This window comes from Triturus cristatus, chromosome 3_2, assembly GCF_964204655.1.
Source record: "Triturus cristatus chromosome 3_2, aTriCri1.1, whole genome shotgun sequence".
In the NCBI taxonomy this organism is placed as follows: domain Eukaryota; kingdom Metazoa; phylum Chordata; class Amphibia; order Caudata; family Salamandridae; genus Triturus; species Triturus cristatus.
In genome coordinates this window covers 98,235,947-98,256,702 of record NC_140584.1, presented here as the reverse complement: position 1 = coordinate 98,256,702, position 20,756 = coordinate 98,235,947, and the positions used below count along the sequence as shown (strand labels likewise).

Below are 20,756 nucleotides of genomic sequence, written 5' to 3'. Positions count from 1 at the left end.
TTGAGCAGGATGCATTTCAGGTGGCTGCTGCTGTTGCTCGTCTTGGTCTTGGTTGGTGCTGGAGTAGTGCAGGTCCGGATGCAGGTGAACTTGCAGGAGTTGCAGCAGAAGGGTCCGTGGGTGCGTCTCGGGGTGGCTCGGTAGCATCCTGGGCTTCGGCCGGCGTTGAGTGCGTTGAGGGTGGCGGCGTCGTACGTCCGGCGGGTGGGCTGGGGTCTGCGGGGGCCAGGGGTCCTGGCGCTGGGCGTGGGCCAGGCGCGGACGGGCGCAGACGGGCTTACCTTTGGCGCACCTTCGGCGCTCAATCAGTGCTCCCGCTGCGCGCGTCCGCTGCGCGGTCGCTCTGGGGGCGTCATAAGAAGGGGGACGGGAGGGCGGGTCAGCTGGGCTGGGCGAGCGGGGCGGCCAATGGGCCGGTGGTGGGCGGGGCCACAGGGGCCCGCAGCGGGAAAAAGTGGCGAGCGGGCGGCTCAGCTGTGGCTGGGCCACTCGGGGGGCTGGGGGGCGACGGTGGCGGCGGCAAGGAGGCTGGCTGGCGTAGGCAGGAGCAGGAGGCGGTGGGAGCAAGGGGGTGACCCGGCCTTGTGAGAGGCACAGCGGTCACTCCCGAGGGCACCTGCCTGTCCCCTTAAGAAGGGGGACGGGAGGGCGGGCCGGCTGGGCGAGCGGGGCGGCCAATGAGCCGGTGGTGGGCGGGGCAGCAGGGGGCCCGCGGCGGGAAAAAGTGGCGAGCGGGCGGCTCAGCTGTGGCTGGGCCGCTCGGGGGGCTGGGGGGGAGACGGTGGCGGCGGCAAGGAGGCTGGCAAGGAGGCTGGCTGGCGTAGGCAGGAGCAGGAGGTGGTGGGAGCAAGGGGGTGACCCGGCCTTGTGAGAGGCACAGCGGTCACTCCCGAGGGCACCTGGTTGTCCCCTTAAGAAGGGGGACGGGAGGGCGGGTCAGCTGGGCGAGCGGGGCGGCCAATGGGCCGGTGGTGGGCGGGGCCGCAGGGGGCCCGTGGCGGGAAAAAGTGGCGAGCGGGCGGCTCAGCTGTGGCTGGGCCGCTCGGGGGGCTGGGGGGGGGGGGGGGACGGTGGCGGCGGCAAGGAGGCTGGCAAGGAGGCTGGCTGGCGTAGGCAGGAGCAGGAGGCGGTGGGAGCACGGGGGTGACCCGGCCTTGTGAGTGGCACAGCGGGCACTGAGTTTGAGCATAATGCCATCTTGGATCCTTCGCAGAACGGTTTCCGAGCTCGCCACAGTACAGAATCAGCTCTGTTGGCAGTGACGAAGAAATCCGTGGCAGTCTTGATGTCGGTGATTCTGCGGCCTTAGTTCTTTTGGACCTAAGTGCCGCTTTCGACACGGTCTCCCACGTGATACTTTTAAAGCGTTTACAGGAGATAGGAATCAGGGGTCTGGCCTTGGCCTGGTTTCGTTCCTTCCTGGAGGGGCGATCTTTCCAAGTCTCGGTGCCACCTTTCTATTCGCGGGAGCTTGCCCTGCAACAGGGGGTGCCAGAGGGCTCAATATTGAGCCCCCTGCTTTTTAACATTTATGTTCAACCCCTTGCGTTCGGTGGCTAAAAGAAGAGGGCTGTCATTGGTGTCGTATGCCGACGACACCCAATTGGCGATTGCCTTCTCTAAGAAATGTAGTCATAACCTTGAAAAGTTTAAGGAGGATTTGCTAGAGGTTGCGGATTGGATGGCTTTAAACTGCTTGCAGTTGAATGCCAGTAAATCAGAGGTTATTAGGTTTGGGAAGGACCGAGATATGTGGTCCGAGCAGTGCTGGCCGGATCGTCTCAAACCGGCTCCGTCACCTAAAGAGGCAGTAAAGAACCTTGGTGTGTGGATTGACAGTGGTCTTACCTTTGACACTCAATTGAAAGTTGTGGCGGGAGGATCTGCTTCGGGCTCCTGCGAGTTTTAAAACCTCTCCTGGGTTTCTTCCCACCCAAAGTGTGTCAAACCATTGTCCAGGCGACGATTTTATCGAGACTGGACTATGGTAATTCTCTCTATCTTGGTGCTAATAAGTCTAGTATTAGGCGCCTGCAGAGAATATAGAATGCAGCGGCACGCATTCTCATCGCACTCCCGAAATTCTGTTCTGTATCTCATGTTCTACCTAAATTACATTGGCTGCCCGTCGAAAAACAAATCCAGTTTACAACACTCTGCGTATCTCACAGGATTCAGACTCACCAAGCACCTTTGGGGCTGGCTAATTTGCTAGCTTTCTATGCGGTCTGGCGCACTCTAAGGTCTGCCGATCAAGGCCTGGTCTGTATTCCTCGAGTCTTAAGAGCTAGAGCGGGAGGTCGCTCTTTTCGTAGTCTGCGAGGAAACTATGGAATTCGCTCCCAGTCTCTAGTAGAGGGATCCAGAATCATCTTGCATTTTGTAAAGCCATAAAGACCTGGCTCTTCCCGGCGTAACTTCTTCCCTCCACGCTCACTCTCACTGTCTTTGGTGGTGCTGGGATGCCCCGTCACTGGGGCAGCCATGCGCATTACAAATCCGACTATTATTATTATTATTATTATTTCACAGCCAGCAGGAATGTCAGAGATCTGGGAAATCAAGTTTAATGTTACTTAAAGCGCATTTTAACAACCTTTTTGCCAAAAGAGCCAATGGCTCCCAAGCCAGAAAGTGAATTTACTAAACCAAATTTTTTAGGAGGGGCCAATTTCAGATGAGTAGACATTACGAAATCACAACATGAATACAAGAAACGTCATTTATATACAACAAAGCTTAATGCAAAGTATGAAGTCAGGTTAAGGTGTAAGGCATGGCATGATCTAGTCTGCTTCTTCTTTTTCATGAAAGCGTTCTCGTCCGTTCACGCACATATAAATTAGGAGAGGGGTAACTGTAGCACTTTATAGTCTCTAAATACCAAACCAAAAAATTGCATACCAAGAATTATTAAGTAACTTCTTAACAGCCTTAAAAAAAACTCAACAGCTAGGCTGAAGCATTCACATTAAGGAAAAAGGTATAAACAGAAATATACCAATGTCATAATTGCAGCGGACTTGATCAATTAACTTTCTATGCAGTGCACGATTACGCTAATTGTTCACAAGATGTTGATGGGAAACGGTCAAAATTGTCTTTAAAATAGGCTTGCTTGTGATACTTTTGGCCCATTTTAAAGTACACCCCTATTTGTCCTTCCTCTGAGAATGGTAACTGGCCTTCGACAATTAAACCATTCATCTCCACGGAAGTTAGGTCAGTAACAGCCAATTAATGTTCTGCCCGAACTTAAAAGTTTTTTTTTTACAAAGGAATCACCTTCCAACCTCCCATCAGGAACATGCAGATTTTTTTCAGAAATTAAAAAGAATATGCTGCCATACAATTTTGCAGAGTCAATAACTTGTTGTCATTTCAACCGATGATGGTGTTGTAGCTATTGTGAGTGATAACGGGATGACCTAGTAGGTGAAAGTCATGGAAATACATGTTTATACCCTTGAATTGGTAAAGAAGTCTAGATCTAATTTTGAGCCTGTGCAAGCTTTCATATTTCGGAAAAAAATGATTTCCCCATTTCTTTACAAAGCAACAATTTCCTGTGCTCATCATATATATATATATATATATGGGATAAATTCCCCTGATGTATATTATGAGGATATTGCAAGTCACAGAGGAGTTAGATTTTTTATTTATTTGTGTTTTATAGAGCATAAACTAGACCCGTAAGGGTATCAAAGCGCTTTACAGGACTGACAAGTAGTATACAAAAGACTAAGGAAGGGTGGATAAATTTGGGAGAAAAACAGGTAGATACATTTTATAAGAAACAGGCGTTCTCGAATCCCGTGTGGGATGCCCAGAGGTGCAGGGTGGATATCGTCCGGAACACTATGGAGAGGCCATAACAGAAAGTAGAACAAAGTCGCAGAGGTGATTGAACGCAAGCGTTAAGAGAGGAATTTGCCCATTAGAAAAGTTTTGGCCTCCGTTTTAAAGCGAGCCAGAGACGGAATTCTTCTAATGGCAGGCGGGAGTGAGTTCCATATTCTAGATGGCTATATTGAGGATCAAGGCTGAAGTGTGAGTTCCTTTATGAGGCTATGGAACTCCGAGGTGACTTTGCAATGTCCTAATGTACTTGGAGGTCCTAATGTACTTGGAGGTACTAAATTCCTTATAACAAATGGTCACACCATCGCTTTTCCCACAAACCACTTACATCTTTGGTGTGTAGCTCTTTCATATGAAAGAGAGAGCATGTTTGAGAACAAGAAAAATTAAAATGGAATCTCTAGTGCAACATCATAAAATCTGTTAGATATATGTTGCAAAAAAAGATATTAGTTGTAGTTTAATACAAGTTAATTTAAAAATAGTTGCTGTAGAAAGTTGAAGAAAGATTCTAACTTTTCTATAATTACTCAAGGAGTGCAAAAAAACATTTTCTGCCCTGAATATCTTTGTTCTTTTTGTCAAACCGCTGCTTTAATCAACTGTAAAAAGCTATTACAGTTGAGTTCTGAGGTCATGTCTTCATAATCGGTTACTGGGAGTGCCACATGTCGCAGATTATAAAGAAATTGAGAATGGTTTTTATAGAGGGATTGTAGAATACAATGTACCATAACGTGATAAAAATCCATAGGAGGCACCTAGATTTGACAGGTGCAAATCTCAGATTGCATTTGAATGACAGCATAGGTATTGTGTAGAAATGGGTCTAATCTACGGGATGTAAGAAAATATGTTGTGTCTTCCTTGAACTACAACAGCCCCGCCATCCACAGAGCAAAGCTCTGTTTTCAAACCGTAAGCAATGAATCACCTAAAAAATATGTTTTCAGTAAAATGATGATGGAAGGACCCTTTAATTTCTGTAGAAGACCAGTAGTATCTTCAATTTCTGTCAAAATAGAGATTAAACTATACCACCACGTGCTCCAACTCGTTTGCATGGTTCGAGAGCAGGGGCTAAGCAAGGACATCATTGCAAGCCATAGGTTTGTTTCTCACTGGAATGTGAAACACAATCTCCCGTTTAAATGCTCTCTGTCGGCCTAAAACAAAACAAGCCCAGGCAAAGCCACCAGGTCTTGCCTTTTGAACCTGCTGTCTTTGCAAATCTTGTTTCCCTATGCTGTGCAGCATTTGCAAAAGAAGGGGGGGGGGGGAGGGGGAAAGGTGTGATAACACTAATGCAGCACTACGTAGACCAGCGCAAGCAGCAAATAAAAACACACAGATGCCGTATCTTTGTCATTTACCGATCGAAGACATTGGTGGGGTAGCAAAGGAGGAGCGGGTATGGGGAGCTCGTGGGGAGAAACAGAAAGTGTGCGCTGGTCAAGGGAGCAACAGATGCACTTGGTCATGGGTGGCCCAAAACAATAATAAAAAAGCCAAGGAGGCGTATGGAGAGCAATGGATGAGCCTTGTGGGAGGGATGAAAGAGCAACAATGAGATCATGAGTGGGAGGGTGGATGTTTGGGGGAGGGAATTATCACGAGTGAGAGAGCAGGAAAACACTACCACTCTCGTGAAGTGCAGAAGGAAATAATTTGTTTCCTAACTGAGAGCAGAGGAAGGATACAAAGCAATCCAATCCAAAAAATGTTGGTAAAGAGGCTATGCTGCAGAGGAGGACCAACAGAAGAAGGAGAGGGACAAACACAAGATGAACAAGGAAAGCCATTGAATAAAAAGCAACCAAATAAGACTGACAACAAAAACAACCAATGGTAAGCAATGGGTTGGATCCAAATACCTCTGTATGTTTTTGGTATATTCCTCAAAAGGCTTTCGCCTAACATACAATATGCCCATAAAAGATACATTCTCATAACCTACTATTCACTTCTGTAACTCTCTCACTATCTCTAACACTCCTACTTAAAATCTGCTATATCCTACTCCATCCAAGCTGTGTCCCCCAAACCTTTAACTCTATCCAAGAATGCACATCTAGGTTTCCTAACACCAAATGCTTCGCACTGACATGCCTATACAACAGTACATCAACCAACATACTAACACTGCATCTACCTAATGTCAAACTACAGTCTTGATGCCTCACACCCACCACCCCCCCCCCCCTCAGCTCATGGTTCTTTTTGTAGTTCTCTCCTCCCAGTCCCAATATTCACCCTCTCTCTGCCTGCCATTGCGCTCCATGCTTCTGAAAGGTAAGAAAAAAACGTGCATTTGCGTTTCAAATGTCCAGTCATGCAGCAGCACACTTCCAAAGCCCATACATGACAGTAACCCGATTCAAGGCCCCATTCTCCCGATTTTTTTAAAAATCTCCCACTTTGCTCTTCTGAAATGTTGGCATGTATGCTGTATGTAGGGGCAAATACCATTTACACTGTGTAGTTCTACTCCCAAGAACGTCCTTAGAAGCAGAATAACAGTCCCGTGTTCGGGGGTTATCGGCCAGGATGTGAGGACCTCTCGTGAGTAGTGCTGACACAGCACAGGTTCAAAAGGGCTCGGAGTCGCCGCGCTCCCCATGCCGGGCGGCGCTGAGCAGTTGGCCCTACTGGGGGGTGGCCGGCGGCATCGGGGCAGTGTGGAGCGGAGGAAAAAGCTTAAGCTTAAAAAAAAGTGGGGAGGAGGGGGGGGGGTCGCCGGTGGCGGTCGGATCGGAACCTGTCACCACCGCTGCCGCCGTTACCGCTGCTGCTGCCCCCACAGGCCTACGTGCACCCGAGGAAAGTCCCTCTCTCCTTCAGCCTGACTGCAGCACACTTCTAAAGCCGAGACCTAAAAAGGGCACGGTGGCCCCTTCTTTGCAGGCGCGGTCCAGCCCTCCCACCCCCTCTCTCTCTCTCCCCTGGTTTGTTTTTCACCCCACCGTGGGAGTCCAGGGAGGGGGTCGGTTTGTTGGTTTCGGTTTGCTATGAAAGAGACGTTTCGGTTCTTGTCCTAGCTGTCGCTCGGACAATATGTGATCACTTAACAGACAAAATAAAACTTTGACAGATCGCTCAAACACATGATGATTCGCAGAATGCTCAAAAAAACCACTGAAGCCTGAAGGAGGAAGGGCGGAAGTCCTGCCAGGGGTTTTCCGTTAACCGAGAGTTCACAGCATGGAAACTGGCAGTCACTGCAAATGCGCTGCATGGACACTGCGCGCGCACTGTGTGCGTACTGCACAGACGCTTCACATACTCTGGACAGACAGACATTGCATGACGCTGTACAGGCATTACTTTTTAAAGACACTGACCAGAGACTGGACAAAGGAAACACCGAACCCATGCTGCCCTCGCCCTGCCAAACGCTACACTGCTGAGCCACGCGCTATCATAAAACACTTCGCAGGCACTGCACGACCACACACAACGGGCACTGTACAGCGGAACCACCGCAAAACAATGTTACTGACTCGGATGACAAAAAACGTCATACCGAATACCACAAAACAATATATTGTTCAATGCCTTTCTCATTTATTGAGTGGCAGTCCTTCCTCTCTTATGTATTAGAGACACCGTGTATTCTCCTGTGCATTCCCTAACTCGTCATCGTCCTCATCAAGCTCGTCCTCGGGAGGCAGCGCTGCCAGTGGGCTTGGAGTCTCCATTTTAGCGACAACTGGTGGAAAGGCAGCTTCCATTCAAGATCCTCGGGTTGCGTGCAGCTCAGGGTCAACGGAAGTACGTCAGTCGTTGAGGGAATCGCCATGAACACCACTGCCTTTCTCCGAGGTCAAAACAGAAATGCCTCGGAGAAACGCAGCGTGTTTTAAAGAACAAGGGTACCCCTTATGCGAACCTGGGGTGATACAATGTGGAAAAGAACAATGGTTCGAGTTGGCCTGAGAAGGTCCGGTGAAATGAAAGGCCCTTAGGAGGGCGAAATGATTTAGTATAGGTTCAAGGACTCACATTTGGAGAGTGATACTTAATATAGAGGAACAAGGGACAGGGGAGGTCAGTGTATGACACTTATTTATTGAATAAAGATTGAATTCAAAATGCTCACATATTTAGTGACAAGAAAGCGTGACATGCAGGTGAGGGTGGAGACTTTAAAAGAGAACATCGCATTGGCAACAATTGAGAACCATTTTAAATTAAATTAGTACAAAATAGGTTCGAGTTGCATAGGGTCGACGGCGTTTCGAACTCAGTTATTTGAGTTCATCATCAGGACAAAATGTGAGCATATGAACTTGAGTAAATGAGCGGTAAGGTGACCGGATAGTCGTCAGTGAAAAACGTGTTCGTCGCGGGAGTGGACGTCTTGATTTGAAACCATTAGTTGAAGTAATAAAATGGGTCCAGACTTCTCAATAAATGGAAGCGCGGAGTCAGTGCCGAAACATATTCAAGCAGGTATCAGGAGGAAGTTACTTGAGTTTGGATTGTAATCATGCCTACTCAGCGAGTTGAGGCGAGTTTTCGGTGCCGAGGAAATTAATTTAATCCATGCGGCACTCGGTGCAATCACTGGGGGTCACGGGGAGTGGAGCGAATCCTGTGTGTGTGTGGTGCGTAACCACACGCACACAGGATTCGCTCCACTCCCCGTGACCCCCATTGATTGCACCGAGTGCCGCATGGATTAAATTAATTTCCTCGGCACCGAAAACTCGCCTCAACTCGCTGAGTAGGCATGATTACAATCCAAACTCAAGTAACTTCCTCCTGATACCTGCTTGAATATGTTTCGGCACTGACTCCGCGCTTCCATTTATTGAGAAGTCTGGACCCATTTTATTACTTCAACTAATGGTTTCAAATCAAGACGTCCACTCCCGCGACGAACACGTTTTTCACTGACGACTATCCGGTCACCTTACCGCTCATATACTCAAGTTCATATGCTCACATTTTGTCCTGATGATGAACTCAAATAACTGAGTTCGAAACGCCGTCGACCCTATGCAACTCGAACCTATTTTGTACTAATTTAAAATGGTTCTCAATTGTTGCCAATGCGATGTTCTCTTTTAAAGTCTCCACCCTCACCTGCATGTCACGCTTTCTTGTCACTAAATATGTGAGCATTTTGAATTCAATCTTTATTCAATAAATAAGTGTCATACACTGACCTCCCCTGTCCCTTGTTCCTCTATATTAAGTATCACTCTCCAAATGTGAGTCCTTGAACCTATACTAAATCATTTCGCCCTCCTAAGGGCCTTTCATTTCACCGGACCTTCTCAGGCCAACTCGAACCATTGTTCTTTTCCACATCGGAGAAACGCAGCGGCATTTTTGGATTCGGGGGCGTGTTTTTCCTTTCTCTCCTCTTGCCATTGGCTGGAATGTTTACATTCCAGAGGAGAGAAAGAAAGTAAAAAACACGCCCCCGAATCCGAAAAAGACGGGGCTAAAATGGACAGACGCCCCTCTCCTCCAATGGCTGGCCTCCGTTTAGGAAGCCAGCCAATGGAGAAGAGGGGCGGGTTCAAGCCCCATACCTAAAAACATTAAATCTCGCAAGCGAACGCCCCCGAATCCGAAAAAGACGGGGCTTAAATGGACAGACGCCCCTCTCCTCCAATGGCTGGCCTCCGTTTAGGAAGCCAGCCAATGGAGAAGAGGGGCGGGTTCAAGCCCCATACCTAAAAACGTTAAAATCTCACGAGCGAGACTGCGCAAGCGCAGCCTTCGCTAGCCGAGACCTAAAAAGGGCATCTAAGTACTGATGCAAATCAGAGCACGTTTCAGCCTTGTAAGAGGCACGAAACACTATACAAATGTGACAATACAGAGAAACAAACATTTACGAAGGCCATAACGATGGCCACATCCATCTCGCAAACACGACTAATAAACACAATGCATGACTAAGTCTGTTGCACTGCACCTTCATGCACCCGACAAAATGCTGAAGCCAATCATAAAGTATAGTGCGGTCACATCCAATCCAACTCAAAGGAACATACCAGATGCTGTACCATAATAATAATAATAAACAATCTTTATTCGGCAGCGAGCACAGCCATAAAAGATATCATACATTAAAAAACAATAGCAAATCCATTAAAAAATATACTACACCACACTTTGTCAATGCCCAATACTCTACAGAGGCAAGCACCATCCAAGGCGTAACAGTGACGGCAGGTAGCAGAAAATGACTGTCAGAAAACATAAGCCAAGCAGCCAAATCATAAGGGCCTCGCAGCACTCTCAAAAACAGTTGGTACTACTAATCGTGGGTTCTGGAGCAGCGTGCTACTCGTTGTAAAACACTTCAGTGCCTTGTCAGGAGTAGTAAGTGCGATATACAAGTAATTACAACACAAGTTACAGGCAGATACAGAAGCATGTTGATTAGAAATGCTGTAAATAAGAATAATAAGGGGTTCGTAGGAAAAACACTAAACAAACGTGCACACAGCAACAACGAGGCAGCCTGTTTGTTTCCTAAATAAAACAGGTCATCCGTTGGACAACGAGCAAACAAACCCAAACAGATCTCTACCTGATAAACACGTCTACTCCTTGGCTACACTGCCAAACATACCGGCCCACTAATAACTATTCCCTTCATAAAAATCTCAACCAACATCAACACTCCAAACTCTGGTCTGCACGAACACCCACGGCCATATTGAACAGCATATTCCAGGGGGTCCACGAGATACAAGCACCTACCAATGTCAATTAAGTTCTATAAAAACACTTAGAAAATGAAGAACCCTCGCACCTTTTAGCAGTTTGCACACACCCTAAAAGTTCCTCATTACAAAAAAACTTGATTTCAAATGTTCAATATGTCCGACGGCACAAACAAAGATCCTCAGAACCCATTCCATTTTGCTCAGTCACCTTTTTTTTAGTTGAAGAAGGATTACTGTTGAGCAAGCAAAAAAGAAGGACATTTTGCCAACAAGGTGCGATGCGCTCAAAACACGTTTGTTAGCTCTGTAAGCCTAAAATACCAGGTATTTCAAGCACATCAGCCAAGGGCTGTTCCTTAACATTTCATATTACTTCCTTTACTACCTCTTGTTCATTCCCTTCTTGTTGAACCAGAGGTACAGGACCAACACCACTTTCTGATTTGTATTAAAAAAAAGCGCGTCATGCATTCGTAAACAGTCCCTGAAACCATCACGTTAGTCATGCACATATGAAAAACATCTGACGTGAAACAGATTGTGAAACACTCTTAGAATGAGGAACCGGACTACCGGTATCGTGATTTACTACGAGTCAGCACTACAGGTGACCGCATCAGACATCAGAACCCGTGGTAAAGACAAGGGCAAGTCAACGCAGGTCTTAAAAAATTCAGGGCACTTAGTAAGGGCTAAAGAATGTGTTGCTGTCAAGTAAAACATTTACTATCTATGCAAAAACTGCTTAAAACGCAGATTCACTCTTTCCAAAATAACATGGTAGAAAATATTTGGGAGGGTTCACTGCTCTCTCTCGCTTATCCCTGGTGTACCCTCTCTCCAACGCAGAACGCTTGTTTCATTTAACTATAGCTAAGAGCAATTTTAGGAAAACTGTTGCGTTCTACTACAATCTGCACTTGTCTCTAACTTAATAAAATACATATATGCTTGTATAGTGGACGATGTTGGGTTTACCTCAAATGACATGTAAATAGGTTCACAAGGGTCGATCGAGGGGGAAATAGATTATAGCTTAAAGGGTCTTGCATTTTATCAAACTAATTAAAGTAACAAACAAAAAGTAAAAAGAACAAAAACACAACAAAAGTTCAGAATCAAAAAACCATATCAAGATTATTTTAAAAATATGTTGTTATGTGATGAAGGGTTATTAGTGGTCTTAAAAAGTTCTGCATGGATGGATTGGATATATATTAATCTCTAGTGTTTTATAGCACTTTCATGCTGTCAAGTCCCTGTTGGTAAGACAAATTGATGCTCTTAAGCATTTGGTTGGTCGTACCCGTTTATACACTTGTTGAATAAGGTTCTTTGGATAATTAAGTATAGGCCTATTATAATTCACTAATTTACAGCTGTTGCTGGATGTCAACCTAATTGTATTGAAGAGGAGCACAAGGGGGTTGTATTGGGACAGAGGGAGGTGGACTACAAGCAGATCAGACTGTGAAGTCAGCCCTCTGCCCACATTCCTTTGATCACTATATTCTGCTTACAACACGCGCCAAGTTTTGCCAAAACATAAAGGTGATCCTCAAACTTTTTTTTCCTCAACGAATTCCTCTTTGCATTATATGTGTTTGGGATCAAAGGAGTAATTTAAATAAGGTTTGGGCAAGCTAGTGGTTGGTCAGACTCAAGCGTCCAGTCAATGGACGGGAGCACACCAATTCTAGAGACCTCAGGATTTACATCCTATAATTTTAATACTGAGATTAAAGCTAATTTGAACAGTTTGTCTTCATAAAGTCTCCTGCATAGCGGTGGCAAAGGGCATCTCTTGGTTGGTCAATGTTGAGCATGGTGGCCAATCACAGGTTTATGGTTGTCAGCTAACAGAGAGACCAGACTCAGAAGATGACACAGGCCATTACTCCAGTAACCCTTGTGTGGAGAAATGATTATTTGATTTAATCGTACATGTGAAGAGCTTTTACGGTGTTTTTTTTCGAGATAATGTTCTGATATCTCCTAGGAGCATAAACTACTTCTCTTGTGGCAAAATTTTGTAGTATTTTACAGTTTTTGTTTTTTGATAATCAATTTTATTGAGATAAAATCACACCAAAACAGTACATTGGTAGCAGAATCAAATACATCAAGACGAGAGTCAACAGCCACACAACTAGGGACAAAGGAGCAGAAGGCATACAGCAGGGTAAAGTAATGCCCGTAAGGGACACGAAGCCTACACATTCACAACCCTCTTAGGGAACCAGGTTGAACCACTTGCCCCATACCTTCTGGAAAAGTTCAGGACAGCCACGGGCTTCAAAGAGGGATTCCTCTTGGGTCCCACACCAGTCCACCCCCCATTTCCACCGCCTGACACTAGGGGGCTGGGCCTGGGACCAGAGTGCCGCAATGTCCCGCTTCACCACCGCCGTGCCGAGAAAGCGCTTATCTGCTCGGGAACCATCCAGGTCATCAAACACCTCCAGAAGCAAGCACACCGGGTCTTGTGGGACTTTCCACCCCAGGGTCAGTGTAAGTTCCAGCTCCACCCCTGACCAAAACGCCGCCAGGACCGGACATAGCCACACCATGTGGTTGAAGTCTGCTGGAGCATGATCGCATCGTGCGCAATTGGGGGAGGACCGCAGGCGGGCCCCGAAGAGACGCGCAGGGATAAGGTACACCACATGCAAGTAATAGAGTTGGACTAACCTAAACTTAGAGGAGGTCATCAACGTTTTAGGAGCCATAAGGGCGTCTCTCCAGTCCGCGTCCTCCAAGGGGCCAAACCACCCCTCCCAACAGCCACGCAGCGAGTCTAACGAAGCGGGACCGTTATTCACCAAAGAGCGGTAGATCCAAGACACCCCACCTCTGCGCAAATTCCCCATCATCACTTGGGCTTCCAAAGGGCAGAATTCCGGGAGAGAGAGGGGAGACGGAATGTGTACGCGTAGCGCATGTCTGAGTTGCAGGTATCTGTATATTTGGGAGGGGTGGAGAGAGAAGCGCTGCTGCAAGTCCTCAAAGGATCGGATATGGTCCCCCACCCAGAGGTCGCCGAGAAGCGAGATCCCAATTTTTTCCCAGTGATTAAAGTCTGACAGCGACGAGGTCTCCCGTAGCCACGTACCACACCACAGAGGAGTCTGTCTCGTGAGTTTCCGGTCCCACTTTGTGTGGTGCAACACCGTGCGCCAAGCCAGTAAAACTGTCCTGGTGACCGGGGGGAGATTCCGGGGTATTGGAGCGCCATATAAGTAAGCCTGGAGTTGAAGTAACTCCATTGAGCGAAGTTCCACCTGGTACACCGGGTCGGACCAGCCGCCCGCGAACCAATCGTGGATCACTAGGAGTCTCGTGGCCAGGTAGTACAGGTGGAGATTGGTGACTCCCATAGCCCCAGTCATAGGGAGGTATATGGCAATGCGCCAGGGATATATGTGGTCTCCCACCCCCCCAGAGAAACCGGGTAAGGATACCATCAAGTTCCCGGAACCAGCTCGCCGGAAGCTGGAGGGAGACGTTTTGTAAAATATATAAGAACTGTGGAAGTATCATCATTTTAACGAGGGCACTCCTGCCCATGGGATTAAGCAGGAGGAACTGCCACTTCCGAAGGTCCGCCTTTGTCTTGTTAATCAGAGGCGTAATATTCAAGGCCCATTCAAGCTCCGGGAGGAGGGCGATCCATATACCCAAATATTTGAAGGACAGCCTGCGCAGAGGGATACTCGTTTGCCAATCAAAGCAATCCCGTACTGGATGAAGAGGCACCAGGGTGGATTTTGCCGGATTGAGCCGCAGACCCGAGACCCGCTCAAATGCGGGAAGGACCGCCAGACAACACGGGCCAGAACTCTCCGGCTACGCCAGAAAGAGGAGAACAACGTCCGTGTAGAAAGCGATCTTGTCGACACGATATGGGTCCCAAGCCCACCCACGGATACCAGAGTCTTGGCGTACAAGAGTTGCCAAGGGCTCCATCGCCAGCGTAAACGAGAGCGGTGAGAGTGGGCATCCCTGGCGCGTGCCCCTCCGGATGGGAAATGTCTCCGAGAGCACCCTGTTAATCAGGACCCTCGCCGTGGGAATGGAGTAAAGGACTCGGACAAGGCGCTGGAACGGAAGGCCGAACCCCATCAGCTCCAACACGTCCTCCAAATATCCCCAATCAACCGTATCAAACGCTTTCTCGAAATCAAGGAGAAGCAGGGCCAGGTACGGGGGGAGGAGGTGGCGGTGCGCAAGAGCAGGATGGAGGAGACATATGCAGTGCCGAGTGCCTCGGGCGGGCATGAAAACATTCTGATCCGGGTGGACCAGGGTGAGTAAGTGGGGACGGACCCGCTGAGCCAGGATGGTAGCAAAGATTTTCACCTCAGTATTGAATAGGGAAATGGGGCGACACAGGCAAGGGAGGGCGGGTGTGTCTTCGGGAGAACCACTATGGTGGTCACGTCTGTCTCGGGGGGAAAGTATCCCGTGTCCACCACGTGCTGGAACAGCGCCGTCAAATGGGGGACCAGGAAGTCTTGGTATATTGCGTAATATTCTTGCGGGGACCCATCTGGCCTTGCGGGTACCCATCTGGCCCAGGCGTCCTTCACGAGTGTAAGACTGAAATGGCCCCATGGATCTCCTCCGGGGAAAGGGGAAGATCTAGGGTCTCGGAAACGTCCTGGGGGAGGCGGGACAGCCGGGTCCTGGTCTCCGACAGCACCGCCGCCAGAGAGTCCGTAGGAGGCCCAGCCGCATACAGCTTGGCATAGTACCCTGCAAAGACCTGAGCAATGGCCCTCGAGGTAAAATGGTGACGGCCGGTTGCATTTAACAGTTTTTTAACAGATCTCTTTGCACACCAATAAAAAGGATCTGCAAATAATTATGGCTTTTGCAAACCTGGATCTGTGCTTCTCATCTTGAAATGGAACTGAGATTGCTCGATAGTGGAAGATAATACCTTGAAGAACCTACCACTGTACATGTATGTCTTTTCATAACATAATGGAATAAATAAAATAACATCAAATGCCTTAGCTTTCTCCTGAGGAGCAACTATGGTATCAGGAATACATGTCAGTGTTCAAGGCTTCTGGGAACCAAAACCAGCTCTGGCAAAATGTTGAACTCAGCTCAACACTGTAGGAAGCTCTGATTAGAATGAAGCTATCAGGGTATGTTGGGGTCATGGCAGCCCATTCTGCTCAGACAGCACGCCCATAGACTGGCGCCTACCAGGTAAATGTCAGGATGGCATTAAGGACTGTCCGGCCTGGTCTGTATTTAATTTGATCTGGTTTTCTCCGTGTGGCAGACAGTAAGAATTCTGTTTTGGCCAAATTAAGACAACTAATCACTGTTCAGTCATTCAATATGGCAACAGTTCCAGGCTGTATGAAATCCATATCTTGCTTGGGGAGATTGAAGATGATTCCAGTATTGTCTACATAAGAATGGAATTACAACTTTAATAGGAATTGATGTAAAGACCTGGAAAAGTGTGGCGAACGCCATGAGCCCAGTGCGACCCAAGAATAAACCAGTGGCCAAGCAAAAGAAAGATTCCCTAAGAAGACTCTGCAACCTGTGAAGGAATGGGAAAGGTTTGTGTAGATCACACTACAGTAGCTCAGGCATTCTATTGTCAGGGTTCTTAAAAACTAAACTCGTTAGAAGGGTTGTGGGATACGTAAGAGATTTTAGGACAAGGAAAATTAGGAATTAGGGCCCTTTAATGCTTTATTTCTTTGGAAGGAATGTATAGTAGTATGTCACAGACTATGCTGAGGTTTTTTATTGTATGTGTTTGATAGAGTGACACATCTCCAAAGAGATGTGAAACAAGAACTGGGTCAACTCTGTTGTAGCACCACTACAGCAGATGTAGTTCTGTTTCATCCAAACATCGAACCCCAATGTTGAAATATACTCATCTGAGCGTAGGGAATTTTTTTGAGAGCACATTTCCCACGGAAGGTTACATGTTGAAGCACCATATATGGTTAACTAACAAAATTAAATAACCTTTAACATTTCACAGTATGAGTTGTACGTAGTGAAAGACAACGTATGGGTAATTCTTAGAAAGTTTAACCAAAAAAACTATGGCATCCCACATGTTTTCTGACCATACGTCTCCAAGATGCTGTAAACAACGCTGCCTACTGTAGGTTTATTTAACAAATCAGTGCTTGCTGAGTCTTGTAGATACGGTTAGCAGTCACTGTCCTGATGGAACTAAAAGAATCAGAGATGTCAATTTGTTAAAGTAAAGATCATAACTTGAAACACGTCTTCTCACTGGCCTGTAAGCTCATAGTGAAGATACCCATAAACAAACAAAATGAGATGGCAAATACATCAATTCTTACAAATTAAAGATGTCGTCATCAACCAAATACTTGATTTTCAAAGACCACAAAAACGATATAGTAGGTATACCGTAAACAAGGGGCAGTCGGAACCTCAAAAGCCGAGTTGTAAGTAATTGGGCCCAGTAGCCATTAACATAGTTCCAGTAGGCATGGGAAGGTAAGTCGTCATGAGGACTGTAGAAGAGACAGGGTGGGGGTGCAGTAGTCAGGGTGGAGGGCTGGGACCCGGAGGTCAGCGGGCAGGGTCTCAAAGAACAGCGGGCCGGAGATCAACAGCGGAACAATTATATTTGAGGAGGGGATGAGATCAACAAAGGCCTGCCGGTCAGCACTCACCCTTTTTGTCCATAAGCCACATGAAGATGAAGCAAGGCAGGAAGCCGATGGGCCCCCACAGCACCAACAGGGCAATGTCCAGGCTGGAGAAGCCGTACGCCAGCTTGGCCGAGCCTTGGATGGGGCCCCAGGTGTTCCATACCAGGCCCTGCATGAACGCCATCATCGAAAAGAGTCCCAAGACCAGCCAGCGCCGCCCGAACACCCGGCTGCCCCTGGCCGGAGAGGTGGGCAGCCCTAGCAGCGCCTCCCGCTCCTCCGGGGCGCTGCTGCTCCACTGCAGTCCCATGCTGCCGGCACCGGGGAGGGGAGCGCTGGGGAACGGTGAAGGGAAACCCGCCGGCCTACAGCACTACAGGGTGTCCAGCTCCTGCTACAACCGGCGAAAACACCTGCTTGCATCAGCGCTGGGTGCCGGGTACTGGGACTGTAAAAGCAAAACAAGCCCGGTCCCAGCGCATGCGCAGCACGAACAGCTCGCTCTTGTTTTAACTCTGCGTTACACAATAGTATGTGAGGAAACCCAGAGGCAGGGGAATGAAGTGCAGCGGTCCCCAGGAGGGCTAGAGGCAAGCCGGGGCAAAGGTTGAAGGAGAAGGGATACATGCGACAGAAGAGGGAGAAGAGACGCAGCACGAGTCGCAAACAGCTCAACGCAATTTAGGTTCAGCACAGGGATGATGCACAAGAGGAGGGGAGACACAGTTAAATTAAAGCAAAAGGTTAAAGGGAGAAGGCGCAGCAGAGCAAAGTGGGAAATGTGACGTACATTGGAGAAGGGATTGGACCAGCACAGGGGAACACATACCAGAAGTAAACAAGCATTTGCAATGCAATAGGTCTCGCATTTACAGGAGTTTAAGCTATTGGCATTGTAAATGACAATGCCTTTTAGTTCTGTTTTAAAAAATAAAACAAAAATAAAAGGCATTGTCATTTGCAATGTCAATAGGTCAAACTCGCGTAAATGCGAGACCTATTGCATTGCAAATGCTTGTATTACTGTACGTGTGCAGACATTATGCAGGCTAAAAGGGAAAAAACAGCGAAAGAAAAAGGCCAGCAATAGCAAAGCAATTACCTCTCTTTAACTGTCACTCACATCCCATCGCATGTAGCACACGTCAGCAGCTGAACAGCTTCGTGAAGCTTACATCACAAACAGAAGCTGTTAGACATCTCATTTTACCTACCTCTGAAGGATAAAAGTCCAAGAGGGCCGTGCTAAGATTTAGACTGAGACCTCTGCGCCAGCTCAGGAGGTTACACTTTAACCTCCTGAGCTATCCTGAATCAATTGAAAGATCCCCAGGCCCTGAGGTTTTAGTTAAAACAAACTATTTTATAACTTAGCGGGGCGCTCTTTCAAAAACAAAAACACGCACTTTAATGTGCTCTGTTTTAACAAAGAGGTTGTCGTCTGTTGCCGTGCTCGTCTAGGAAAATAAATAAAAGAAATAAGAAGAGGGTATAACTCAGTATCTTTCCAGGACTAGGACAAGAAGCTTTAGTTTACCTTCTTTTCCCTAGAAAATCATTTATTTATGTGTTAATTATAAAAACACATAAATAAAAGGCATTGTCATTTACAATGCCAATAGCTTAAACTCTGATAAATCCGAGACCTATTGCATTGCAAATGCTTGTTTTTTATAGGGATTCGGCCTAGAACGCCTGTGAAGAATGAGCGGCAGGATTTAAAGTCATTTCTGTTATTTTGCGTTATTTCAGGAGCGCCACAGTCCCAGGCAGCTTATGGGATACAGCAGAGCCGGCCACGTGACAAATTAGTAATTTTACATTTGTATTTTTGTAACGGTGTGAGGTAGAACATAAGACTAAACCAATAGAGTTGAAAGAAAAAGCACTACAGACAAAATAACGGATTATCACGGCGCTTTACCTTTGCGAAGGTGATGGTGTCCAGAGGCACGGCTCCCTTGGTATGCAGAGCATCGCTACTTTTTAAACATAGCGCAAATAAACGTAGCGCGAGAGCCGCAGCGGCAGCAGCACCTCTGCCTGCCGCAGCCATGGCGAGAATGGATCACATGAGCGGATCGATGCCACGCTCCTGGGAGAGTTCTGGCGGGGAGTGACGTCTGGATTGGCGGCCGCAACTGAAAGAGATGTAGCATTGACGTCGAGTTGTTGTTTGTTACATTGGTTTCTACACACTGCCAAGACCAAAATTACTAGCAAGTTTCTTGACCTGGGGCTGGTCTTGGCCCAGAGGGAGATTACTAGCCACTGGAAGTCAAGGACGGGTCCCAACTTGGCGCGATGGACTAGGGAGTTAGTGAAATGGGCAGAGGCAGAGGGGAACTGCAGGTTGCGTATGGCCGCCCGCACTGAGAGTGACAAATCTCTGGAGATGGCGCGAGCGTGGGTTGCATTGGTGGAGCTGGTAAAACACCCGCCCGGAGATACTGACGGCTCTTCTGACCGGGCGGAGTCAGCAGCGGATGCTTAAGGCTTGGTGGCACTGATGTAGCATGGGGTGGGGTGCCGATACGATGGTATGCTCTTTGGTGAATACTTGTCCCTTACACAGGCATTGGCGGTTCGGAATGCATGAACTGTGAACTATCACTATTCTGCCAGTGGCTTTAGCCCGGAATCTGGTCTTCGCTCGGTGGCATGCCAAGGGGGAGGGGGGAGAGGGAGGAGGGGTTAGTTGGGGTAGGGGGAGTGGGGGGACGGGTGAGTTCCAGGCTGCAGCAGTTGATCGGAGGGATACCTATTAATAGATTTCGTTAACTCCTACTGCCAGACGGCGAAAGAGGCGCCGGGGATTCCCCCCAATTTGATTACATTTCCCTATGGTAGGCGGGAGTGCCTTTCTTCGTTGCTTGCAGTTGATTGGTGCTGCCTTGTGGTGCTGTAATATCCTATTCAACACTAAGTTTGTACTTAATCTGTCTATATGCAGCTTTCTTTGAGTATGTGTATGTGCCTATGTCCTTGGATAACTCAATAAAATTTGTTTAAAAAAATGAGCGGATCGATGCCTGTGGAGTGGGAGGATGGGCAGCACGCGTGTATCCTGACTGAGCTTTCAGCACCACTAATGCAGCGCAGGTTAGTGCCAAACATTAAACTTAATTACTAGAAATTTTAATACCGTTAAGAAAACCGCGATGAGCTGGTTTTGTAATATTGAAATAACAGACACGGAATTTACACATTCTATTTTCGTACTATACGTAACCAAATGGCTGATATCAAAACATACTTTATACAGAAATTGATACTGTAATTACTTACTGGAAATTTCCTGAAGCAGAGGACGGCCCGGGACCAGGGTTCGATTCCCGACGAGACACTGATCTCCCTGAAGCCAATGGGAGCCCGACTAGGGGAGGGCAAGATGGCGGCGGTGCCGTAGACCGCTGTGAGATCTCTCTGACCAGCGCTGGCTCTGACTGTAATGGACCAAACGGGTGCTTCTCATTATCGTTAGAAATATACAAGCTTATTTTCTGATCTATGCTTCGACATTGACTTC

At 47.5% G+C, this 20,756-nt stretch overlaps 1 protein-coding gene across 1 annotated transcript in view; it reads right to left on the bottom strand.

The window, feature by feature from the left end:
• Positions 1-17,713, bottom strand: part of SLC49A4 (solute carrier family 49 member 4) — a 285,208-nt gene extending 267,495 nt beyond the window's left edge. The window contains exon 1 of the mRNA XM_085647320.1: positions 17,249-17,713. Within this exon, the coding sequence (XP_085503446.1) occupies positions 17,249-17,537 (289 nt within the window). The 5' untranslated portion in view covers positions 17,538-17,713. The remainder of the gene's footprint in view (positions 1-17,248) is intronic.
• Positions 17,714-20,756: the final 3,043 nt, after the last annotated feature.